Source organism: Pezoporus wallicus, unplaced genomic scaffold (assembly GCF_028554395.1).
Source record: "Pezoporus wallicus isolate ANWC-B61680 ecotype Strahan unplaced genomic scaffold, APGP_CSIRO_Pwel_v1 contig_5767, whole genome shotgun sequence".
Lineage (NCBI taxonomy): Eukaryota > Metazoa > Chordata > Aves > Psittaciformes > Psittacidae > Pezoporus > Pezoporus wallicus.
Genome location: NW_026640599.1, coordinates 10,269,669 through 10,293,602, shown reverse-complemented (window position 1 = coordinate 10,293,602; position 23,934 = coordinate 10,269,669). Strand labels below are relative to the sequence as shown.

At 38.7% G+C, this 23,934-nt stretch overlaps 1 protein-coding gene across 4 annotated transcripts; it reads right to left on the bottom strand.

The window, feature by feature from the left end:
- Nucleotides 1–276: 276 nt before the first annotated feature.
- ZFX (zinc finger protein X-linked) lies at nt 277–23,934 on the bottom strand. 4 transcript variants are annotated; one of them, XM_057419700.1, is made up of 8 exons: nt 23,797–23,934; nt 18,464–18,552; nt 17,450–18,016; nt 8,717–8,866; nt 8,380–8,523; nt 8,159–8,293; nt 5,596–5,736; nt 277–4,100 (listed from the first exon to the last, which is right to left on the bottom strand). In XM_057419700.1, exons 2-8 carry the CDS (start codon nt 18,522–18,524, stop codon nt 2,914–2,916), a joined length of 2,385 nt encoding a protein of 794 aa, XP_057275683.1. In that variant the 5' UTR covers nt 18,525–18,552; nt 23,797–23,934; the 3' UTR covers nt 277–2,913. The 4 variants fall into 4 exon arrangements, with proteins under 4 accessions (XP_057275683.1, XP_057275686.1, XP_057275685.1 ...); XM_057419703.1 differs by lacking the exons at nt 18,464–18,552; nt 23,797–23,934 and adding an exon at nt 16,280–16,357 and having other exon boundaries at nt 17,450–17,588; XM_057419702.1 differs by lacking the exons at nt 17,450–18,016; nt 18,464–18,552; nt 23,797–23,934 and adding an exon at nt 11,653–11,771.

Here is a 23,934-nt window from a genome sequence, read left to right as displayed (position 1 = left end):
CCACCTTGCTGAAAATCATGAAAAGTATTATACTGACATGAATCCTTTAATACAAAAACAGGCATTAAAACAGATTCTGAAGACCTTCTGCAGGTTCTCTTGTACAGGTACATGTCAACCAAATGAGGGACTGAATCACCTGCACCCCAGTACTAGACAAAATGAGCTGGGAAAAGAGGAGCAGGAAAACAAGCTGAGGTGCGCTAGAGCTGCAGCCGGCTGTCCCCCTCAGAACAATGCTTGGTCTCGGAACTGGCATCAAATAGACTGAACGTCCATTAAAAGGAAAATACTTTGAATTTTATTTTTTCACGTTATTATCAAGTACACAATTACAATAATGTCACACATCCCTATATGATTCTATGTATTTTGTTTTTTCCTTTTGTCTTTTTTACAAAGTGTACAGAGGGCAGGACGTATACAATATTTAACAGGGTATTTTCTACAGAACAATAATTTATATTATGTCCTTGTAAAAATCTGTACCTTCTTTAAACATTAAACTGAAACATCCATTTTATAGCATTTGCTAAGCAAATTTTTTAGGAATTAAAACTAACCTGTAACTAATGTCAGTACATTAACAATAACTATAGTTCATTTTCTCTTTATACAGACAAATACATTGTACAAAAACCACTTGACCAAACCCTTAATTAAAAAAAAAAAGGTAAAATGTTCCAACATTGTGCTTTAAGAAACAAAAAAAAAAGTGTGTATGATTCCAGGCTATGCAAGAGAAAGCAAATGTGTAAAATTGTGTTCTTTGTCTTTCAGCTTACTTAAAAAAATAAAGTTCAAAATGGCTAAAATCCTCGGCGACCTATGCGAATTTACACAGATTTGCACACTTTTCAGGTTTCCAGTTAGAAAAACTCTTGAACTTAAGGGGTCGGAGGGGAGGAAGGAGTCGCAGGAGGGTGCTTTGCAAAGAGGTGAATGGAAAATCTCTACTGGGTTTTACACCATCTAGTTTGGCATCCGTAGGCAAGAGAGAGCTACAGCCACGTGTGAAACCCACTGACTCCACCGGGATTTCAAGGAAGGCACGGTGCAGCACACTCAGGTACTACACATGGAAGACTCACAGCCCGCTAGTAGCAGTGTTACACAAGAGCACGTTGGACAAGTCTGGGGGCATTGCCAAGCAGGCATCAGAATTAAAAAACCCACATTACACAGTAAAGGTAATAACATGGCATTCGACTCTCCTGACTGCAAAGTAAACACAAGTATTTCGGCTTACAGTGAAACAGAAGGGGGCTGAGCAATAGGAGCAGGGCTTGGTACCAAGACAAAGTATGAAAGGCTGACAAGACACACATCGGAAAAGAAAGCCTTGTCCCTTTATCACCCTAAACGTAGAATCGTCATTAAAATTCATTTGATTTCTATAGATTTACCTGCCTAGGAAAAAGAGTCAGCACTGGGCTGGGCTTTGAACCCTCTCCATTACTGAATTGTTGGTTACAAATTTACCCTAATCCGGCAGGCAGCAGGGTCCGAATTCTGCCATCCACCCTCAGCCAGTGGCTTCAGCGGAAATTAGATTGAGAGGAGCAGGGCTGGCCCCTAAAACCTGGCATGTAAGTAAACTGGGCTTTTCGCTCCGCTGTTGTTTTTAAGGTACATGACTTCATGCCGGGTACACTTATGCTGCAACTAGCAAATGATATGGCGTTACTTTATAATAGTCTTCAGGTGGTAAAACTGCATATAATAATTGTAATGTTCTCCAAGCTGTTTATAAACAGATTAAAAGAACTGGGTTAATTCTGGATACTGTAGCAATTAATAATCAGCAGCTTAACACTGCTGCTAATGGCTCAGGAAAAACATTCAATTTACAAACAGTTCTATTACTATCCTAAGTTACTTATTAAGGATATCTACGTTAAAACATCTCTACTCCTTCTGAACACATCTGCTCCACTCCACCCCTCTCTGAAGCTCGCACTGTAAGTATCTCATTTCCAAAACTGAGGCATCTCTTGGTCTTAAATTTTATTCTAAACCAATTCACAACAAAAATGTGACTTGAACCACAAACAGATCTTTCAAAGAAATACCAGAATACATAAAAGCATTAAGTTTGAAGTACGTTTACCGGCACGTACAGACAGTTGTGATCTATTAACTCTGCAAACGGAACAATGGTATTTTACCTTTCCAACATCAAGACAGCAGTAAAGTGAAAGAAATGCAACTCATTTGTAACACATAAAACCTTCCAAAGACAAAGAAGCACAGAACAATAATGTAATATTTGAGCACACTTTTAAATTCGGCAAAAACAGGTGACAAATGCCCCGAATAATTTTTAAAAAAGTTTTCCCTCTGAAACCTGAATTAAAATGCAGAGTGGTTTTCTGCAGTAAAGTGAGATGTGTAACTCCTCAAATGCAAAACAGTTAACCTGCCACAGAGTCTGTACAGTCGAGACAGAACAATCAGGTTGGACCCTAGTGACTCTGACATCACAATTCCCCATTTTATACACACCTCTGACAATTTCATCTTTCTAAAATTCATGACAACACTGCATTAACATGGACACTGTGAGTATCAACGAGGTCAGTAAGATAAATAGACTTAAATAAACTATTATGGTTGAAAAATTCAGTAAGAGACAGGGTTTACTTTATTAAATGCAACTTTTATTGTTGCCATCTTTTCTTCATTTATTAAACAAACTGAATAGAATTCAGAACACGCTATTGAACAAAAGGTATAAAAGTCAACTAGAAGCAATAATCCTATTTTTATACAGCAACAAATCAAATGCACAGTATGTTTTTTTTTTATTGTTTTTTTGTGTGTGATCATAGGTGATTGGCTTTAAAATAAGCTAAACTGCCTGAAAGGCAAAAATTCCTTTATAATTCCAGCCGGAAGTCTGTGGAAGAGACTTTAAGGCAGCCCAACATCTTTATGATGCCGCATAATGTGCTGGTTCTTCTCTGAAGGCCTTCGGAAACCTTTCTTGCAATACTCACACCGGTGAGGGTAGTCTTTTGTGTGAATGGAAATAACATGCCGTTTGAAGCCTGAGGCATCTGTAGTGCTATACTCACAGTACTCACATTGATAAACTTTCCTACCACTATGTGTTTTCATGTGTTTTTTAAGCTCATTTTGTTGCCTAAAGCCCTTCCTACATCTCTTGCACCTGAATGGAAGATCTTTTGTGTGAACTGAGAGTATGTGGCGACTCAGAATGAACGGATCTGCAATCTTAAAGTCACAATGTCTGCATTGGTGCAATTTTTTACCCTTGTGAGCCGCCACATGTTTTTTCAGTTCCGAAGGCCTATGAAAACCTTTGTCACACATATCACACTTGTGAGGATAGTCTTTCGTGTGGACTGAAATGATGTGTCGTTTAAGATCACTTGAGTTTGAGCTCTTATGGTCACAATGCAAACACTGATGTGTTTTACTTTCTTGATGCATAAGCGTATGTTGCTGTAGCTCTTTGGTATCTGAAAAAGTCTGGAAACAAATATCGCACTTTAACGGCGTTTCCTTACTGTGTTTAGTCTTTACGTGAGTTTTCAAGTTAGACGAGTCGGCAGATCGGTATTCACAATATTGGCACTGGTACGGCTTCTCACCAGTGTGGATCCGCATGTGCTTCTTGAGCTCCGACGGGTGGCGAAATCCTTTGCCACACTCCACGCAAATGTGAGGAAAGTTCTTGCTGTGGACAGCTAAAAGGTGGTGACTCAGCAACCCTTGTTCTGCTGTCTCATAATCGCAGAATTTGCACTTGTGCATTTTATTAACTCCTTTGTCCCTGTGCACCATCTTGTGAGTAAATAAAGTTCCTGCATGGGAGAAGCTTTTCCCACACTCATCGCACTCAATAAGCTTCTCTGTTTTGTTGGTCAGCTTATGGCTCTCCAAGTGGTTATGTAAACTTATTTTTTTATTCGTAGTGTAATCACAGTCTGTGCATCTGTATTTCTTCTTAGTAAGAAGGTGCTCTGGGTGGTTTTTCATGTGCCTTTTCAAGAAACCTCTCGATTTAAATTTCTTGCCACAAATCATGCAGGGGTAGACCGTCAGTGGGTGACCATCAGGGCCAATGATTATTGCTGAAAAACAACAAAAAACCTTTGAGTAATATTATACAACAATATTACCCTTCAATACATATCGTATTTCAACCTTTACAACAAGATGAACTGTTAAGTAAGGTCAGACACATAAACTTTATAACAAACCAGCTTGTTACTGCGTTAGGTGTAAGAAATTGAGGGAATTACTACTTTAATTTGGTTTAATTATTGGGAGAAAAGAAATAATGTTTTTTTTTTTGATTGAGACAACCAAAGCATCACCTAGCTGCCCTTCACCTCAAGAAATTCAACTTTAAAGAATTCTGACCCAGTTCACACAGTAAATACATGCAGAAACCGATGCTGGTACACAGAACAGAGGCCAACTTGTTAAACTATTACATAGTAGGCACAGCACACGATCTTCTTTGACGTTCCACGAATCTGTAGATAAAGTTTAATCTGGCAGCTTAATCACCTACCACTGACTACAGCTCACATGTCCCCACACTGACACCTCCTTCTTGTGCCATCTGTCACAGTTACAATCTGAAGTGGTATCAAGTAGCAATCAATGAGAACACATTTCACATACGGATGCCTCAGAGCTTTGGAACTTATTTGCACTCATCCACCAGCCTGATTTGTTTACCCTGAATTTGTCTAGGCAGGCTATAAAGCTCTCTTTTCCAAAAATGTTTCAGGAGAACTGACTAGGTAGCTGGAAATAGAAAAAGCAAACTTTAAGATTAAAATTTGCCCAGTTTATTGATTCAGTGCTAAAAAAAACAGAACTCCTACAGTTAAGTCACACTCTGGAAAGAAACTTTTAGTATCATTTAAGGCAAGGCTACTAAAGAAAACAGTCACGTGCTTTTTCAACTTTATCAACCAAATAAATCATTCAGACAGTAACACAGTAACAGCAGACACAAAATAATGCCAAAGCAGCGCATCTGTTCTTACAGATGAAAGTAAGAACACTGGCATGAACACCAAGGCAAGTTATTTCACAGCTAAAAGAGGAAAACTGTACAGAAGTATACTACCAAACTTAATATATAATGTTGAGATCTTCCAGTTACTTATTCAGCTGATATAAAGAAATGCATTGTTCAATGTGCTTTCAATAAAGACAAAAAGGGTTTTTAAAAAGCACTACCACAAAACACCATTTATCTAACATGATCTTTGAAAAAGTTACATTAAACATTAAAACTGGTGTGGCAAGTTAAGTATACAGGTTTTTAACCTTTTGCTACAATACTGATGCTCTCCTATGTCAGAGATTGCTCTTTAAAGCACCCCACAATCCAAACCAACCACGTATTTAAAACCTTCAAGATAAAATACACGCTCATTTATGATGCAGAGGTGATGTCAACCAAATAATTCATAGAATCACAGAATCATGGAATTCCCAAAATATCACTGGTTTTTACAAGATACTGCACATACCGTCAGTAAAGTACATCTGTTTACGGATAAGTGCCTAGAGGAATAAGAGTTCAGCCATCCACCCGCTACTCACCTGTTTGATACTGCCTAGACTCAGGTCTCCTTTTTTTCTTTGGTTTTTGCTTAGCCAGTCTCCCAAGTCCGGCAGACTCATCTATGTGCAAAAGAGCACTTGCAGTGCCATTCCGACTTTCAATGCCATCATTATTATTGCCTAATGAGATAAGTTAAAAAGTTACCTATCATCATCACTCTACAAATTTTATAAGCAACAAACTCTACAGTGGTAATAAAAGAAATTACAAACCATTATCTGGACATTTAAACAAACCATAATAACGTACAGAATGAGCTGCAAAACGTCTCAGCATGTAACTTACAAATTACCATCGGTATTATGAACCTGGAAGCACTGGCTTTGTTAACCTGATTTTACAGGAGTACACAACTTACAGGAATTCATGGGTTTCCATTTCACAAGAAATCCTCCTTTAAATGAAACATTTCTGCATTTCGCTGGTTGCTAATTATGCCCCAAATATTTAACACCAGTGAATAACATCATGTCACAATATTTACTGTGCCAAATTTCCCTCTCAGTCCTGACGTATGTTCACATGTGAGCTCCCATTCACTTCTGTAATTTAAATCTGAATTTACCTGACTGAAGTTTCTCACACACTAAGTTCCATAACTGGAACAGAGATCAAAGAACTGTTCTGAACAGTCCATAAACTTGCCCACAAAACACACTACTTACTATTTGCACACCTGAAGCTCTAACACAATTTTTTTCTACTTAGAACAAAGAACATGCTCATTTTTGTGTAATAGAAAGAAGGAAACAATTTTTGCCTCACAGAGCTTCCTGTTTAATGCACATATGGTATCACTGGATGTAAAACAAACATGAAAATCACAAGTAAATATATAAATATTCAGGAAGGTATTTACTGGTAATCAGTTTAACACTGGTGATTTAAGGGCATAAGTAAATTTTAACAGATTTTGTGGTTAAGTATTTACTTCATCTACAGAAGGGAACAGTTCCTAGCGAAAGTAAAGCACACAAATGAGACAGGAAGACTGAAGTGGAAGACAGGGCAAAATGCTTAACAGCTGTTCCCTCTGCAGAGTGCTGAGAATTAATATTCATGATTAATGTAAGAAGACTCACAGCCAGGAAAAGGCACATGCAGACCCTAAGGATTCTGATCTATATGCTAGCTCAAGTGTTGGAACAGCAAATGCATCAAGTGACAAACATTGAAAAGCAAATACCCATTTCATATGTAGAAAGTTCAGTTTGCAACAGGTGCATGAAAAGTCCCTCTAGAGCACAATACAAAACAGGCCCCAAACATTTTCTAATACGAGAATAAAATCACAAAAACTTGCTGGAATATAAAGCACAGTGGCACTGGGCTTTGCTACAAGACAGGGACAGAACAAATTTAACACTTTAAGATGCCACTGTTATCAGCTCTTAAACACTCTTAAACTGAAGAAGAGTTCTGAGAACCCTTCATGCTTCATTGTTTCTCCCTTTCCCACCACTTCTCACCTTGCTTACTGCTGACAATTCACTTTTTCCTACATTCTTAAATTGTCCTTTCCATTCCATCTCTCTGCTTTTAACACACTCTGCTCAGTCTACCGCTGTTGTTTCAAATTCAGTTAATTTTTAATTCCCACTCTACCCGGCTTCTGTCCTTTCCTCTCCACTGAAACTGTGCTCACCAGTGTATAGCCAAGGTGCACTACCATCCATCTCCTAAACAACTTTTAACATACACTGCCCCCTGAAATCTTGCCCTCCCTTCCCTTGTCCCTGTTTCCAGCCCCCATCACATTTTCAGCACTTCCCTGTCATGTGGCTGCTGGCACCATCACCACAATACACACTGTGCAAATGTACAACCCAAGTTTTGTCCTCTACTCCACTATTTCTTCTACTTTGTTTAGAAGGAGAAAGGGGCACAATGGAAACATTTCTAGCATGAAATTTCAGTTTACCAGCTTACGTAAGTTTTGGAAATCAGGTTTGTGCACCACTTCATGCTCAGATCGTAACAATCAAAAGTGGTTCTGCAGGCCAGAAATATTATCAAGGTTCCATTATAATTTTAAGATGTCGCTCTCCAGTTTACTTTTTAATCAATTAATTATTTCTATTAGTGAAGTCACATATTTATATGTTCCTTCTAGAAAACACTTAAATCAAGCTAGAGGTCAGTGTTGCTTTTCACTGTTACACTGGTTCTTACATACTTCCATCTGTGCTTTTTTTTTCCCCCAAATAAAATATTCAGCTCTATTCCCAAGCCAGCTCTTACTCTGTCTTAAAACTTAGAAAGACAGATGTACTTGAGATGCAATTTTTCCGCTGAAAGCTCATGTACTCCCCCCCAATGAAAATATTAAGGGAAATGCCTGTTAAAATAGGAGTAAAAAGAAGCCTGCCTCGTAACTTCTTTCCCCTTCTCTTAAGGCTCATTATGCCAAGAAACCATTCTTCAACTAAAATTTCAAAAACAAATACAAAAGCACAAATACTCCACTAGCCTCCAAAAAACAATTCTCAACATTTTGCCATAGACAATGTCACCAAGTATAATTCTTTGAGTGTTACCTACCATAAGCTGCTGCCCAAGCTATAGGCATGAAAGTTTTAATTTCAGTGTCATCAATTTGCTGTTCATGGGCTGCTGCTGCATCCTCCTCTCCTACAATCACTTCCATATAAACCTCATCAGCTATTTCTGCAACATCTAAGAGAAAAAGAAGTCAAGAAAAAATTAACACTGCACTGCTGAAAGTGAAAATCCCTGCTCCCAGATGAAAGCCACCTACTTACTTAGGTCTTCATCTTCATGCTGAGAATCATTTACAGTCATGTAAACCATCTTCTCCCTTGGAATTCGAATACTGCTATTTTGATCAAGTAATCCAACTGCGTGGTCATTCTCTGGCTCACTCTCCACAATGTCTACTGTGCCCCCTAATTAGGAAGACCAGAGCAAAATATTTTAAAGACACTCTGCTCAAATTCTATACTAAACCACAGAAAAATTCAAGTTTGCCACTCTTTAACATTAGATCTACAGCTCTTTATAAATTGAGAGAAACCACAGCCCCTAATTATGCAAAATTTAAATTGTCAGTTGGAGTATTCCAAAATGAGTGTATTTTACCTAAATCATCTTCTCCAGGGTCTGCCTTGAATATATAGACCTTGATGACTTCTGGACAAATGCCATCCACTTTACAAGAGCCACTTTCTGACTCTGCTTCCATGGTAATTTCACCAGAACCTTCGTGTTCTATCTTACCAGCATCATCCACTAAAAAAACAAGTTATTACAATTATCTAGTCATATACAGACAGAGATATACTTTATTACTTTATTAGTCAAATTTGGAAGCAGTTTAAGATTAAAAGGTTGCGATAAAGAACCTACCCATAAATATTTTTTCATATCCTTGAAAACAATGACAATAAATACAAAAATAAATGCAAGCCGTATCTTCTACTTAACGGGGAAGTACAAGAGTGCTGCAGTGATATGACTAGGAGGATGAACACCACATCAGGCAAAGCTAATAGGGAAACAGTGATCTGTAGCAAGGTGACGGTAGGAAGAAACTGCATGTTTGTACTTACTCTGTGGCATAATTTTACTTATTTTTCAGTTTTAACTGCTTTCTCCTTCACAGTAAGCTATTAACTGATTTGGGTTTTTTTTCCAAAAGCATTAACTGTTGATCAACCCTGTCTAATGCCAGCACTACTACCGCTGCCAGTCAGACCTGGTTCCTTGCAAAGTGGTGTTACTGATGCTTCTTCAGCTAACTGGAGAAGACACCTAAATGAATATTACAGGAAGAAACTCCTCCACTTTTCTCACCTGCTCAACAGAGGGGTCAAGCACAGTGTGAAAGTGCTGCCCTGATGCTACAACTCTGGTGAACCTACTCAACTGATTGCTCAAGATGCCCTCAATGAAAGGGGCTGCACTGGATTTTATGCCGTAGACCCATATACTCTCTTTACCATCATCTCCCATTTTATTCTCTTTGCTTTCAGAAATGCCCCAACATCATGCTTCAGTTTGAAGTAACTTGCCCAGGCCTTCCACATAAACATGGCTAACAGCCAGCTTTATGAGAACCCACTTCTGCTTTTTAAGACAGACCCTACAGAGACACGTGCACACACTCGCCCTCTTACTCTACCAAGCATGGGTTTTAAAGAAAAGAATACTAAATATGCATTCACAAAAATAAAATCCAGCATCTCAAGACCTTCAGAGAGTCTCTCAATTTCAGAAGCCCCAGAAGTTTTTTAAGTGTTGAGATTATTTAAGAATTTTAACAAGATGACATACTTCTGTAATTTGTGACTTTTTTGTGCATAAAGTCACTTTTGAAGGCTGACATGGCTCCCCCAGAGCCATGCATAACTTCAATTCATGGCAAGACATGACATTTATACTAAAGGAAGTGTAAGATCTGTCCCATAAATACTTTAGAATTTTTAACTACTATATTTAGAACATATAAAATAAGTTATTGTAAGCATGCTCATTTTACTGGCACTCATTACCCTTGAAACTATATCATAGTCTTACTACTCAGTAACTGCACTCCTTCCATTTACTTTAAAATCTAGTTAAATCAAAGAAGCTCAAAATGTTATTACTGTTCTTTTCCTGCATTAAGTCAATAAATTAACCTTTAAATTAGATCAACTAGCATGTGTTCTGTCTCGTACCAAACACAACAGTATTTATGTACAATTTCTCAACTGGGCATCATTACCCACAAAAAAAATATGAATAATGTTAAATTATGAAGTACTGAAATAAATTAAGTCTCTCTCTCTCTCCCCACCAAAAGAGCAGCAGAAAAAACACCAAAATCTCTTATGCCAAGTTCATTACCAATGGCTACTGTACAGAACATTTAAAGCAGTAAGATGTCTAAAAAATTATTTTGTGTCATGGGACAACGTAGTATCTTGTAGCTGAAACTTCAAAGCATTTCAAAAGTAAAAACCTTAAGATATTCTTTTGAATCATGTTAACATCACTCCGCTCCACAGTATGTATATTCAGTTACTGAGTAGACTCTCAAATTCTCAGGCATATGCATGAAAAAAACAAACGTCACTGGAACACTGTCAAAAAGAAAGCTTGCTTTTGTTCCTACACTACATTTATGTAGTTGTTCTCCTTTAAGTTGGCTGTTGCCAGTGTCACACACATGTACTTGCAAGGCTTTCAAATCAGTGTAGGCTGATTTTATGCTGCTGAAGGGGAAGTCTGCCGCCAAGCTCAACTGATGCTGGAACATACTCTAGGAAGGAAAACTATAGCTGAAGTAGCCAGAGAGAAAACAAACCTACATGCACCATGTGAAACAGGCTGGGTTCTTTTACCCAAAACAGCGATTTTTACTTCCATATATATATGGAAGTATCCACTGATAACATTCACACAACATAATTCTAATCTTAAAAATATGCTCCATTTACTCCTTGAAATAATTTCTCCAAGGTTCAAAGGCACCTTCTAAACAATATTACAAAAGAAAAAAATTTAAAAAAAAATCATTACACACTTTAGTTTATTTATTCCAAATTTCCCTATTCAATAGTGGTTTAAAAATGTAGTGATTGGTTTAAATAGTCTTTAACAGCACCGTTAAATTGTAAGGAAAATTATGTACAGGAATATTAGGTCAATTTTTCTTTTTTCCTTTTCCAAAAGGAAAAAAAAAAAAATCACTAAAAAAGCTAAAGTCTCTGAAGTGTTTGAAAAGTAACAGTATTTGCAGTGTAGTAGTAAACAGCTAACAGGAAGAAAGATAGGGTGGAAACAAAAAGGTAGGAAAAAAGGTGAACATCAGAAGAGACAAACAAGGCGAAAGAGAATGGGTATCTATTTCACAAAGTACCATTTCTATGGTATTTTGTCCTATGGCTACATGAGTTTTTATCTATACTGATTCACTGATGATGCTCTGGCAGCATTTATGAAATCTGATTTCTATTTAACACTTTCCCCGTGTTTCTGCATTCTCCGCATATCTCAGTCTCACAATCAAAGAAAATGATACTCATGAATACTTGACTATTCAATGTTTGAAGTTGGAACTCTGATGATGTTTGAATTTTTCATTTGCATTCAGCCCATCAAGGGATCCCACAAATACCATGCATGACTGATCTTCTCTCACATCATTCCTCTCCGGAATTACAAAAACAAACACAAAAATACTTAAATGTATTAGTTAAGCTTACTTAACAGTATTGGTTAAGTTTGTAAGAGACCATTTCCTTTCAAGTAGACATGCTGGGCAGGTACTAAATTAATCACAAATCACATGCTAGAAAAAAGTTCAAGCCAGCATTATTCCAGTGCTGTCATACCTTGTGCCTCCATTTAATTAGACACAAACCGAACACTCAGAGCTTTAAGTGTATGGTATTTTTCCCATCTACTAGCTGGCAGCTTTACTGCAGTAAACTAGTGCATTCAGACTAATTCTCCAAGTTAAAGCAAAAAGAGAAAAAAATTATTAGACACAATTTTATTTCATGTAAATTCCAAGAACGCATTCTATGGTTAGTTTGCTACCATTCTGCACAGACTTCACTGATTAGTGCAGCTTTCTCTTTACATACTATGAGCTGCAGTAAACAACTAAAAACCGTATGTGCTTTTCCAACATTGCAGTAATTGCTTCCATATAAAGATAATGCTTGAATTTTATTAAAAGCACAGATGAGAAAGGTGTCACACAACACGAAAGACATGGCATACTTAAAGCCTGCCTAGTTATCATTTATATTACAGGGAAATCAACAAAAAGAGGCCAACAGATAAAAAAAAAGAGGAACAAAGAGTAAAGCAAAGACATAAAAGATGCAGGCAACATTAGCAACAGAGTAAGATGGGTTCTATCATGATGACAGCATTTGTCTCCTAGAAAACATTACACATTTTAAAAAACGGTGTAATTTCATAAACTGTAATGCCCAATGAATCTCCTGTATCTTTACCCTCCTATTAAAATATGTCCAATGGCATTTCTGGGACAGAAACAAGCACCTGTGCATTGATACTCAAAACCACGTTTAAAACCCAGCTGAGGCCAGTTTCCCCATACAGAAGCACAAAGGCCAGCCCAAGATCCTGCATACTGCATTTGCTTAAATGGTAAACCTTTTGTTTAATCACGATACATTCACTTAAGCAGTGAGAAATTTCCAATCTTTTGCAAGTAGAGGCTGTTCACTGCAAAATAACACACTGAAACAGTTCTTACAAACATTGTAAGAAAAAGTCTGTCTCTCCATCAGTTTAACAGATCTTAAAATCTGTCTATGGAGCAATCAGATGGGAATCATCTATTTTGTCAGCCTTTACATTCCCAAGTGATTCTCTCTGCTGCTAAAAAATTGCATGTCATGGGATTCTTGCCTGCTTACAAAATAAACAACCCTATTTAACCATTCTTAATAAAAAAGTCACTGCTAACTATTCTGTTTCCTCCAAAACAGATTAAAAGCATGCTGTATTCCCCAGACAGACTTTGGTCAGTCATCAGTGACAGAAACATTTTACTTGTACTTCACTTGATAGCAAGAATTCCTAGTCTATTAAAGAAGTTTTACCATCCAGTTATTTCTTAAAAGAGAAGCAGATTTCCGAACCTGTGTGAAAAAAAGAAACCTGTTCTGTTTTGATTTCAATGTCATTGCCATTACACATGAGCAACAGTATACCCTATGCCTCTGAAGCTCCCCTCAGGGCAGAAATCTAGGAGAGGTGAACTTCCTGAGTACCTAATGCTTGTCCTTCCCTTCCTGCACGCAAATCAGACTAAGCTGTGAGGCATCACTCAGCCCAAGGGCACTCTCATCTCCATCACTTCTGACAGTGACCTTCTGAGCAGCCTCGGCTATGATAACTGTTGGTACCATTCCAGTGGCCAGGCAGAAGCCTGGCAGCAAGTTCTACCTCACATAAAGAAAAATGTGATTTCCTGCATCTTTAAGAACCTCTAGAGAAAAAGAGGGAGGTACTTATTTATGCTAAAAAAGCAAATAAAAGCATTTTGCTTTCTTGAATAGAAATCCTAATGAAGGCATGAACTTTGTGGCTTTGCTGATCAGATCCACTGCTTTCAAACTGAACATCCAACAATGATGAGATGCCATGGATTTCACCTAGACCTACGAAGAGATGCAATCATTGTTCTCCGAGTACCCTGGGTTCCAACTCCTGTAATCAGAAGTGTTAATTCAGATACAACAAACAAAAGACACTTCTAAGTCAGAGCAAAGTAAGAATATATGGATGGACCTAACAGAGCCCCTATATTTGCAAACATCATATAATATCCAAACCTGCAAGCCTTTGTTAGGCTACCCTTCCTTCTTTCCAGACTCCCCTTGTCCAACCGCCTTTGTGCCTCATTATTTTTATTCTAATTGAGTATATAAGAGTACAACTTTCAGTCTTACAGAACAAGTTTTTGCCACATTGAATAAAATCAGAAAAGCAAAAATCTTCATTTCCATTTTATGGCCAGGTTTCATGAACTACTCTAGTCGCTTCGTAAATGCAGGTTTGGGTGTTTTTCCTACTGTTTTGACAAACACTAAGTTACTTCGTGGTCTCACAGAGAAAGGATTTTCCAAGCCTTACAATTTTCTGCCAAGTAATTAGTACCAGTGCGGGCCAGAGTAAAATCTACTCTTTTCAAACTCATGATCTGGCTTGTTATAGCATATGTGGAAGAAAACCTAATTTATCAAACCTCCTCATATTCTTTTTAAGCTACTAAGTAGTGGCAGTTTGCATTCTTTGTTGAATGACTGTCTGATTCTACCCTGCAGGAGTGCCTCAAGTCTACTATGGACCACAAATGAAGCTTGAGTACGAAGACTAAGTATCTAAGAAAAACGGTGAGCATATCAAAAGGCAAGTGATAATACAAGCTGTGCCAAGAAACATCATCTTGGAAATGAAAAAAAAAACCCAACAACAAAGGCATATCAATGCAGAAGCTAAATTAAAGCTCATCTGGAAAAGAAATATTAAAATACTGAGTTTAATAAGCAAAGTCACAGAATGAAACCCACAGGGATTGTACTCTTTGAAAAGACAAACCAGTCTGAACCAAGAAAGAAGGCAGAAACAGAACGTTAAAAAAGTACATATATATTAGTCATTTCAAACCAGCTATTTTCAGGATAAAGCTAAGAAAATTATTTTAAGAAAATCTGTGTAGACTCAGTTCCTCAGGAACAAAAATAGAAATGCATGAACAGAGCCACAAGATAAGATAGCAAAAAGATTTTGCCAGTAACTTTCATTGAAAAATACAGACTGTGAAACCTACAACAGAGAGAGCACAAAATGTCACTCCCTGCTTTGCAAGTGACTAGGCTAAAAGAAGACAGGCAAAAGCATCCTGAAGAACGAAGTCTAGCTCCCAGATCTGGAAAGCAGCTACATTTGGCTACTGTAATGGGAGACAAGATTACATTCCAACATCTGCCCCAGCAGTTCTGGGAGGTTTGCCAGAATCAAGAATTTACAGGTTAGGATAAAAAAATTCAAAAACTTGGCTGATGTCATTACCTTTTAAAAACCACCTACTACTAAGTTCAACTGAAGAACTGAGACAGTCAACAGATCAATAAACACATCTAATACGGATGCAAAAAACCCCACGGAAATTAATTCAAATAATGTTTTCCATACATATTTGTCAAGATAGTCTTGACGGAAAAGCACTAGACTCTGACTTTACAACCAGAAGAACTTGTTATGTAGGCTTTAAACACAGTAGGTGGTAATAGGGAACTTCCCTTTAAAATGAATTGTAGAACATAGTATTTTAAACACAAATAGAAGAGATGCATGTTTTATAGCTTAACAACTGCTTTAAATACTGCCTTATGTTTGAGGTTCTGGATCTAAACAAAGTACACGGCAGGACTATCAAGAGCCGTTTAATATTAAATAAAGTATGAAATTGCAGAAATACATGACTGAAAACAGAGAATATTCCAGCACAACTGAACAATCAAGTTTCTGTGTTTTCTGCCAGTTACTACCTGTTGACAACTAGTACTTCTAAGAAGACTTCCCAGCTGGGAATTTTAAGGCTCGTGCAAGATGGCATCTACCAAGACATCCTGCCCTCATTCAGCCACTGGTAATGGCTCAATGGGACACATATTTACCCAACCCTCTCACTTGAATTCACACAGACAGTACTTGCAAGGTCTTCCTATGACAGCAGCCCTAGAAGGCTGCCCATGCTGCAGGATGACAGCCTGCAGGGAGAGGGTGAGCAGAGAGACAGGAGCAACAGCACCTTTCAGAGCTACAGTTAGGGACAAGACATAGACAGGTAAGGATCACCACCAGAGCCTTTACAGTCTGGCCTCAATTATGCATAGGTGGATTATCCACTTTGCTGCCTAACTATGCTGCAGAAGCATTTGAGCTGCTTTTATCTGATCTAACTCGAATCCAGAATGAGAAAGCTGTATCTGAAGTATACTGTACAGAGCACACTTACTAGTTTGGAGAAATACTATTTCAGAGAGCAGCATCCCTGACCTATTTCACCTCAGTATGATCTCGCAGCTTAATTTTACAATATTTTGTGTTATCCATATTTTGCATTATCCCATTTAATTGTTTTCCCAGATAATAGAGAATTAACTGTACCTCATATAAACTCAAAACATGGCTGCACAAGGTTACTCAAGGAACTCAAGAGATGATAAATTAAGAAATGCAGTGATCCTAGGTAAGGAGAAGCAACGTTAAAATCCATAAGTACAGAATATAAAATTAAAACAAGTTATTATACATTTAAAAAAAGTGTCCAAAGGTAAAAAAAAAAAAAAAAAAGTGGTGGGGAAACGAGAAACAAAAAAGTAACTGAAGCAGAGCATGAAGGATACCTCATCAATGGAGTCACTCAACACTAGACAAAACTGAAGTGCCTGAAATCACAAATTAAACAAACCAGTCTAACAAAGCTTTCCTACTTCTATGACAAATTTTCAGCAGTGACACTTTCATGTTCCTAAGTACTACACTGAGCAATCATTGTAAGTAACATACTTAAAGTAAGCTCTAGTTCACGCAAATGAATATCCTTAGTAGAAAAAGGACTGATGATATGCTCTATTTTTCTCCACTCTCTAGTTTAACTCTTTTGAAATATGATTCAAATGGATTGTGCCACTGTTCCTAAGGGAGATTAAGATATTCGCAGTTGCTTTACAGCTATGAGCAGCAACAGCTACTCTTTTTGTTAGCAGTGTACCTCCCTCCTTTCTTTAATCAAGAGAACAAAACACATCCTAACAGCAAAGAAAACCATACTGTTGCCTGTATCTAACTGTAAAAGGGGTGAAAGGGGTGGGGGCTTACAAAAAACAGGACAAACATAAGAAATTATCACTCGGACTTCCAAAACATAGGGGGTTTTACTTTCCCTTTGCCATGATTTTTCTCTTTGTTTTCTCAATGTTTTGGAAGTAATCTTAGTAACCTGTATTCCCATGAGTTTTCAAACATTGCCACATTTATTCTCTTTCAGTACTTACTAAGTATATGGCATTTAGTTTACTGAAATTCTTACTCTTTTGTTCATACATTATAAAACGCTACAGAAACAACTTGTAATCAGACATACATTTGCCTGTATTCCTCTCCATTAGCTTCAGAACATTTCTAGTTGGCATATGTTCCCAAAAATACCCTCATCTGAGATCTGCATTTCATTAAGTAATACAGAAAATCTGTTGTAAGCCCTCCCTCAGATATTTCAAGGACTACCCAATGCCCACATCATAAGAATCTTGATGGCTTTACACAGACACTTACAGGAAATCATAAGGTAATCTTCACAGTTGCCCTTCTCATCTTGATGTTCCACAGGGATTCCATTGGCATCAATCACTGCCTCTGATGCACAGTCTGCCACCAAAACTTCCTCAGAAACAACATCTGTTCCCAGAGTATCGGTGACAATATCTGCTTCTTCAACATTATCATGAACTACATGTTCTACATGTCCAACTTCAGGTACATGCATTGACTCACTTGTCAGTACATGTTCTGGTATAGACATTGTTTCTGCCGTTATGTCAGAAGCTAAAACATCATCTGGAACAGTGCAATGAGCCAAAGAAACCTCTTCAGCTACGTCTGTGTCCAGCACTTGTTCAGGAATAATGACAGTTTCAGATACATCTGGCTCTTCCATAATATCTGGGCACTGAACATCCTCGATAACAACATCCTCAATGACATCCTGGATTACTACAGAATCTGGATCATCAGGAACAAAATTATGCACGGTTATATCTGAGTCGACTACATCTGAAACAAATACTGTTTCCTGTACTTCCACAACAATCTGATCTCCATCCATATGTGCTGCATCAGCTCCTGAAAAACATAATTATAATAGCAGTTAAATTGTAAACCTAACTCAGATGAAGTGGTTAACAATCGAAATCCCTTCTATTTTACACTATGTTGTCATTTAGTAAAACAGGCGTAATAGCCTTTGCACAATTAAGGTAAGCTTTGCACAATTACGGGGAGCTGATAAAGTCAGTCCTCAGTATATGCTAACATAACTAAGGTCAACATTTTTTTCTCCTGGTAAAGATTACAATTTTTAGACTCTTCCCCAACACCCAAACAACTATTACTTGACAGAACAGTAGCTCATTCATATTGCTCTGAGTAATAAAAGCAACCAAAAAATCTAAAGCAACTACTCTATACAAAAGCACTGATGCAGCACAGCACTTCCAAGCAAAGACAAAATAAATGACAGTCAATTGCATCTAATGTCAGCACTTATCTACATATTCTCTCCTGACAGACCTGTTGGATCAAAAAATGCGTTTGGCTCATGCGGCTGCAATTCAAGCCCATCTTCATCCATGGCCTTTAACTCTCATCAGTCACAGTTTCTGCAGAAGGTAAAGAAGAAAGGTTATTTAGCTTGTACTATGCTTTGAAGGTTGCTTCTCCCTGTGCACTGAAAAGCAGAAATTTTGGGCGCACAGAAGTGAACAGATAACAGCTCTTGACTTTAGGATACTTCTGTTCGGGATTCCAGAAATAATAACTCTAGAACACCATAGGTCGACTTCTCAAAACCCCACAAACAGAGAAGCAGTTGATAAAGAGGTATGAAAAAATTATTTCCTTACAATCTTAGAAGGAAAAAAAATTAACCAAAACCTAGACAAGTTCACACACAAGTCTTTTGGATGGTGAGGAATACCCTGCCGTCAAATCAATAAGGCTTAATGATGTAAGTTAAAAGCAGACAGCTAATAATCTGAAATGTATGGTGCTTCTGATGTCCATTGTGCTCACACTTGGGTGGTCAGGAGGAGGTTACTCTTATGTCACTTCAAGAATTGAAATAACCAATGTAAACTGCTTCCAGAACAAAACATCACATTTTCAACCCCCTAATGTGTGAATACTTTAAAAACTCCTGCCCCAAGACAAAGCACCTACTTGTTTTTGTATTAAAAAGTATCACCGGTTCTCAAAAACTATTGAATGTCATATTCTACCAAATGTCAACATTTCTGCAATACATAATAACAACCTTTTCCATCTTCTTAACAAAAGAAACAAACATAACTACAAAGTTAAAATACTTACAAAAATCTGAAAGTGTAATCTAAATTTTGCCGTTCACATATGTGCATTATAATTAGGATCAGGCAAACCTAAGGGGGTAAAATGTGATCTAACACCAACTTGTACTACTCTCTTGCACTTAGTCCAACTAGTTTCCTAGGTGCAGAACCAGCAAGAAGTAACAGAAGATATACAAGTGGAAGATGCAATTTTCTTTCCTCCAAACATTTTTGACAGTGATAGGCACAAAATCTCCAGTTCTTGTGACACTTATACGAAAGACATGGAAACCTTGGGCAGAATCTGCAAGATTTCTCTCCAAGAGTCTTAACTGTTCCAAATGATCTCAACTAACATTTACATAATTAAGCCTTAAAACTACCATAAAAAGGAAAAAAAAAAAAGGCAACTACTCAAAGCCACAAACCTACAACCATAATCTGTACCAAGTATTTTTTTAGACTTTACCATTTTTCTAGCTCAAACTCTCTGCACCTAATCACATAATTTATGTATCAGAAAACTCATTTTTACAAGTTGAGGGAGAAATACAGCCAGAAATTGAACTGGAGGAAAAGCAGTGTCAATGTAATAACTATCTAAGGGGTCGCGTTATTTGTGTGATGCTCAGTCGGATGGCCTCCGTTTTAAAGACAGCTGTGTCAACAGACCATTGTTGTGTCCAGATGGACATAAATCACCTCACAATTATTCTGTCAAACATTTCTATCAGAAGCACCCACTATTAACAGGAGCAGCTCTTCACCCAGATGCCCCTTCAGAATCAAGAGCAGAAGAAAATTATTTCTCAGCCTCAGATACACGATGCAGCTTGACTAACTGATCAACTTCTGCCATGCCACAGAAACAAAAACAGAGTAACAAGGTTTCCTACAAAATCATTTAAGCAAGAATTATTCATACCCAAATTGGTTTATTTCCATCTATTCAGTTCATACCTAGCCAGTCTATTACAAACGTCTTTCCTATTCATCTTCCCATCTTGTCAGCATTGTCTTCCGTGCTTAGTTTCTTCTTTTCTGTTGCTTCTTTTACAACTTCTTGTGTGCCTATACCTACATTATACCCATTACCTCCTGACCCGCTCATTTCAGCTCTCCAACTTGTAACTCCAGCACACGCTCATCATTCATACAAAACCTTGCTACTCCTCAATTTGTAGCAAAGATTGTATCAGCAATCCTGAGATTTTCTTCTGGGAGGAGGCAGGGAGGATCAACAGTTAGCAGAAATAAACTGCCTTTTTCCTCAGGCAACACACATGTAAGAAGATGGCACTCGGTGTCCGGCTTGTTGGGAAAAGTCAAGATGCTCTTTCTGCCTATGCTTTTGAGGACTGTATTATCACACATAATAGCCCCTGATCAGCTGGCACTCAACTAGCTTGAAGTGTTAGTTTACCACTAGCTACCGGATGAACTGGCATTTGTTTTCTCCACTTCCTGCTTTCATCACTCACCTGACCATCACTCCACCACAAATTCCTACTTCTTATGATTCATGCATACACTTTCTCTATCCTCTCCCTGGATTCCTGTCTGTCTCTCTGACTGAGGCTCTCTCCTTCATCATCCTTCTATCTTCTTCACCCTTGAGACCCAAAGGCTGCAATCACTACTCCCCAGCTTCCATGCACACTGACACCATCTCATTGCTGCCCAGATTCCAGGCAACAGATGCTAAAACCAAGAAGACTCTGCAGCGTTCACAGCAGTGCAGTTTCATAAAGATACTGCCACCAGCAGTGACAGCCCAGGAGACCTTTAACTACCTTCTCTGTGCAAGTGTGGCCTTTTCTAAATTGGCGAGGTCTTTACACTTACAGGGACGTAATATGCCACAAAACAAGAGCTCAGGTTCCCCACAAACTGAAGAAATTTCCTGAGCACATGGGGTTTCAAGACAAGAGTCTTAAAAAAGCCACATATTTAAACGTTGGCACTTCTTCCAAAGAAAAAAAAAACAACCCTTTCACTGAATGGGTTTCTTCCTAAATAAGGTTTCCCACAATGCACTTTTGCACCCAGACCCAGCCAACAAATTAATGCGCAAAAATTCTTACCCCTGTGCAGGACCATAAAGACTTTCAAAGTGCTCCACTAGGGCACAGACTCCACTCTCCACAGAAGTTTGCTGCAGAAAGAGGGCCAGAAGAGGATGCAGACATTTAAAACAGGATTTAACTATCTATAGTAATAAGGGTGTCTAAATCAAAATCTGCAGTCCAAAAAGACATCAAGGCATTCACTATGGATAGGGGAAAAAAAAAAAAAAAAAATCCCTAAAAACGTCCTGAAATCATGTCAGGGTTTCAGCATTCTACCCAGTAGATGAGAAACCACCGTTTCTTCCTGCTTGCTCTTCTGAGCAGTGGGCCAGCACTGAGGCCCAAGATTCAGCCACACAAAGGGAGGTACAGCCACATGGTTTTGTACCAACCGGCAGTTCCATGATGAGGGCACTGTTCTGCAACACAAGAAATACCAGAGCTTCTTGTTGCAAGCACCACACTGAACACCTTCAAATTCCTTAGCAAGCCCCCTGAACTCTGTGGTACCACAAGTCTAAGAAGAAATTCCAGCAGCTCATTTTCCTGCAAGATTCCAAGAAAGGCAGAAATACTCATCTGTCCTTTCAGAATATTTCAGCTGAGACTTACTTCAGGAACAGGTTCTGGCACTGAAGTGGACAGAATCGAATCAATTTTCACTTCCACAACCTAACTTTCAACAGAGAGGTAGTGCCCAGAGAAGAAGCAGGTGCCCAGCCATGCCCCTACTCTTAGTTCTTCTCAGTGCCCAAATCTACATGGCTCATTGTTCAGATCTCAGTAATGTGGGAACTGCTTTTTTACCACTACATCAGAAAAAGACCAAGCACCTAAATCCAGGTTTTATACCTCAGAAAAAACTAAGTATCTACATCTCTCCTCTGGTGGGGTCTAAGCCAGCTTCACCTGGATCAAGAGTTAACACAAGCCTGAAATACACCCAATTCTGTCTGTAAAGTTAGTTCTTACAAATATATTTTTACCTATTTCTCCAGAGACTTCACTGGGTTTGGTTTTATGAAAGTCAACGCAGTATTTTCAAGTGAAAGGACATATAAAAAATGAAATGGAAGAAATAGTGTTAAGCTATTAGTAATAAAATAACCTTCAAAAATAAAAATGGGTATTTTCTGTAAATCTTGAGTACAATCAGTCAAGAGAAGCAACAGATGCAGTGCATTAGTTTTGCCATGTTACAGATCCTGGACTCAATAGGCCTAGCAAGGTAATAGAGATGAAACAAAAAGAAATAAAGGAGCTGTCACGTGTTAAGAGAGGAGTAACTTTAAAAATAGGCTTCCTTAGAAGAAAGAGCTTTATTATGCTACAGAAACTGACAGTTTCTCTGCTCTCACACACAACTCACCCCCCCCCCCCCCAAAAAAAAAAAGAGATAAAATAGGGAAAACTTCAGAAAAACCACCTTTATGAAAAAAGAGATACATAGAATAGACCTTTGCCTACTTTGTTTACTCTTAAAGAAAGAACAGTACATCTCTTTCATTTGTGGGTAAGGGCACAAACCAAATTCCAACACAGCAAAACTTCCCAGAAAAATCAAGGCAAAACCAGCAAAATTTGCTCATGTCCAAGCCCCAATTCCTACGTACGCTGGGATGACTTAGTGTGCAACCATAACCAAATTCCCATCCTGCCTTGCTACATCCCATTAAAAATTGCAGCACGCCTTGCATGTCCCAATTGGGTTAGAGCCCCGAGCTACCTGAAGCTTCGCTGTGGTTATGAGACAACTGTGGGTTCAGTCTACACTACTGTTGCAGCGTCACAACTCTCCCTACATGACCCACTTACGTAGAATGCAATGGACACACACACGCTTTCAATCACACACACATGAAAGGTTAAACGAATTATACCCCTGTATTACCTAATTCTGGTCTTGGAAATAACCCCCTTATTATTAGGTGAATAATTGGAAGAATAAAAACGATGTTACAAATGTGACAATGTAATCATTTAGCTGTTTATTTCTTGATGCATCTCCCTCAGTTTTGGCAGAAGAATCAATACTGCTTTCACTGCGATTTTGTAATAAAAATCTCAAGTCTCTTCCTCTTTGTTGCAGTTCAGTGGTGCGGGTATTTGCACAAGCTGGTTAAAGAAATACATTTTCTCCAAATTTCATAGGGATGTTGTGCGTCAGATGACACCTAAACTAATTCTTAAGGAAATCCAGATTAGGAAAATAACCAGTCTCGGGCGTCCCTTTGAAACTACTTTCCACTCAGCTGGGGGCCTCTGCAGGAGAGGGGATAAGCAGGAGAAGAAACCAGCACCAAAGGGGAACACAAGGGGAGCCCGCGCCTCCACACCCGGCTCCCCACGGAGGCTGAGGACGAACCTCCGACCGATGCCCAGCCGAACTCCCTTGCGGCCGGGACGAGATCAAGAGGATGGCGTGCCGGTCGCCGCGGCAGGAGGGGCACGGCTGTCAGGCCTGGCGCGGCCGTACAGGGCTGCTTACCGTGCGGGTGGCGGGCGGCGGTGCTCGCCTCGGCGCGGCCTCTCAGCGCGACTGGGCCGAGAGCGGCGGCGGCGGCTGCGGCGGGGCGGGCGGGCGGGAGGGGAGGGAGGGGCCGAGCTCGGAGCTGAGTGGAAGCGG

Coding starts and splice junctions, on each gene's coding strand:
- ZFX (XM_057419700.1), bottom strand. CDS start 18,524: ATGGATGAAGATGGGCTTGAATTGCAGCCGCATGAGCCAAACGCATTT. Junction 8,867..17,449: donor AGATTACCTTATGATTTCCT/GTAAGTGTCTGT, acceptor TTGTTTTTTTAG/TGGATGATGCTGGTAAGATA. Junction 8,294..8,379: donor GCATGAAGATGAAGACCTAA/GTAAGTAGGTGG, acceptor TTTTTCTCTTAG/ATGTTGCAGAAATAGCTGAT.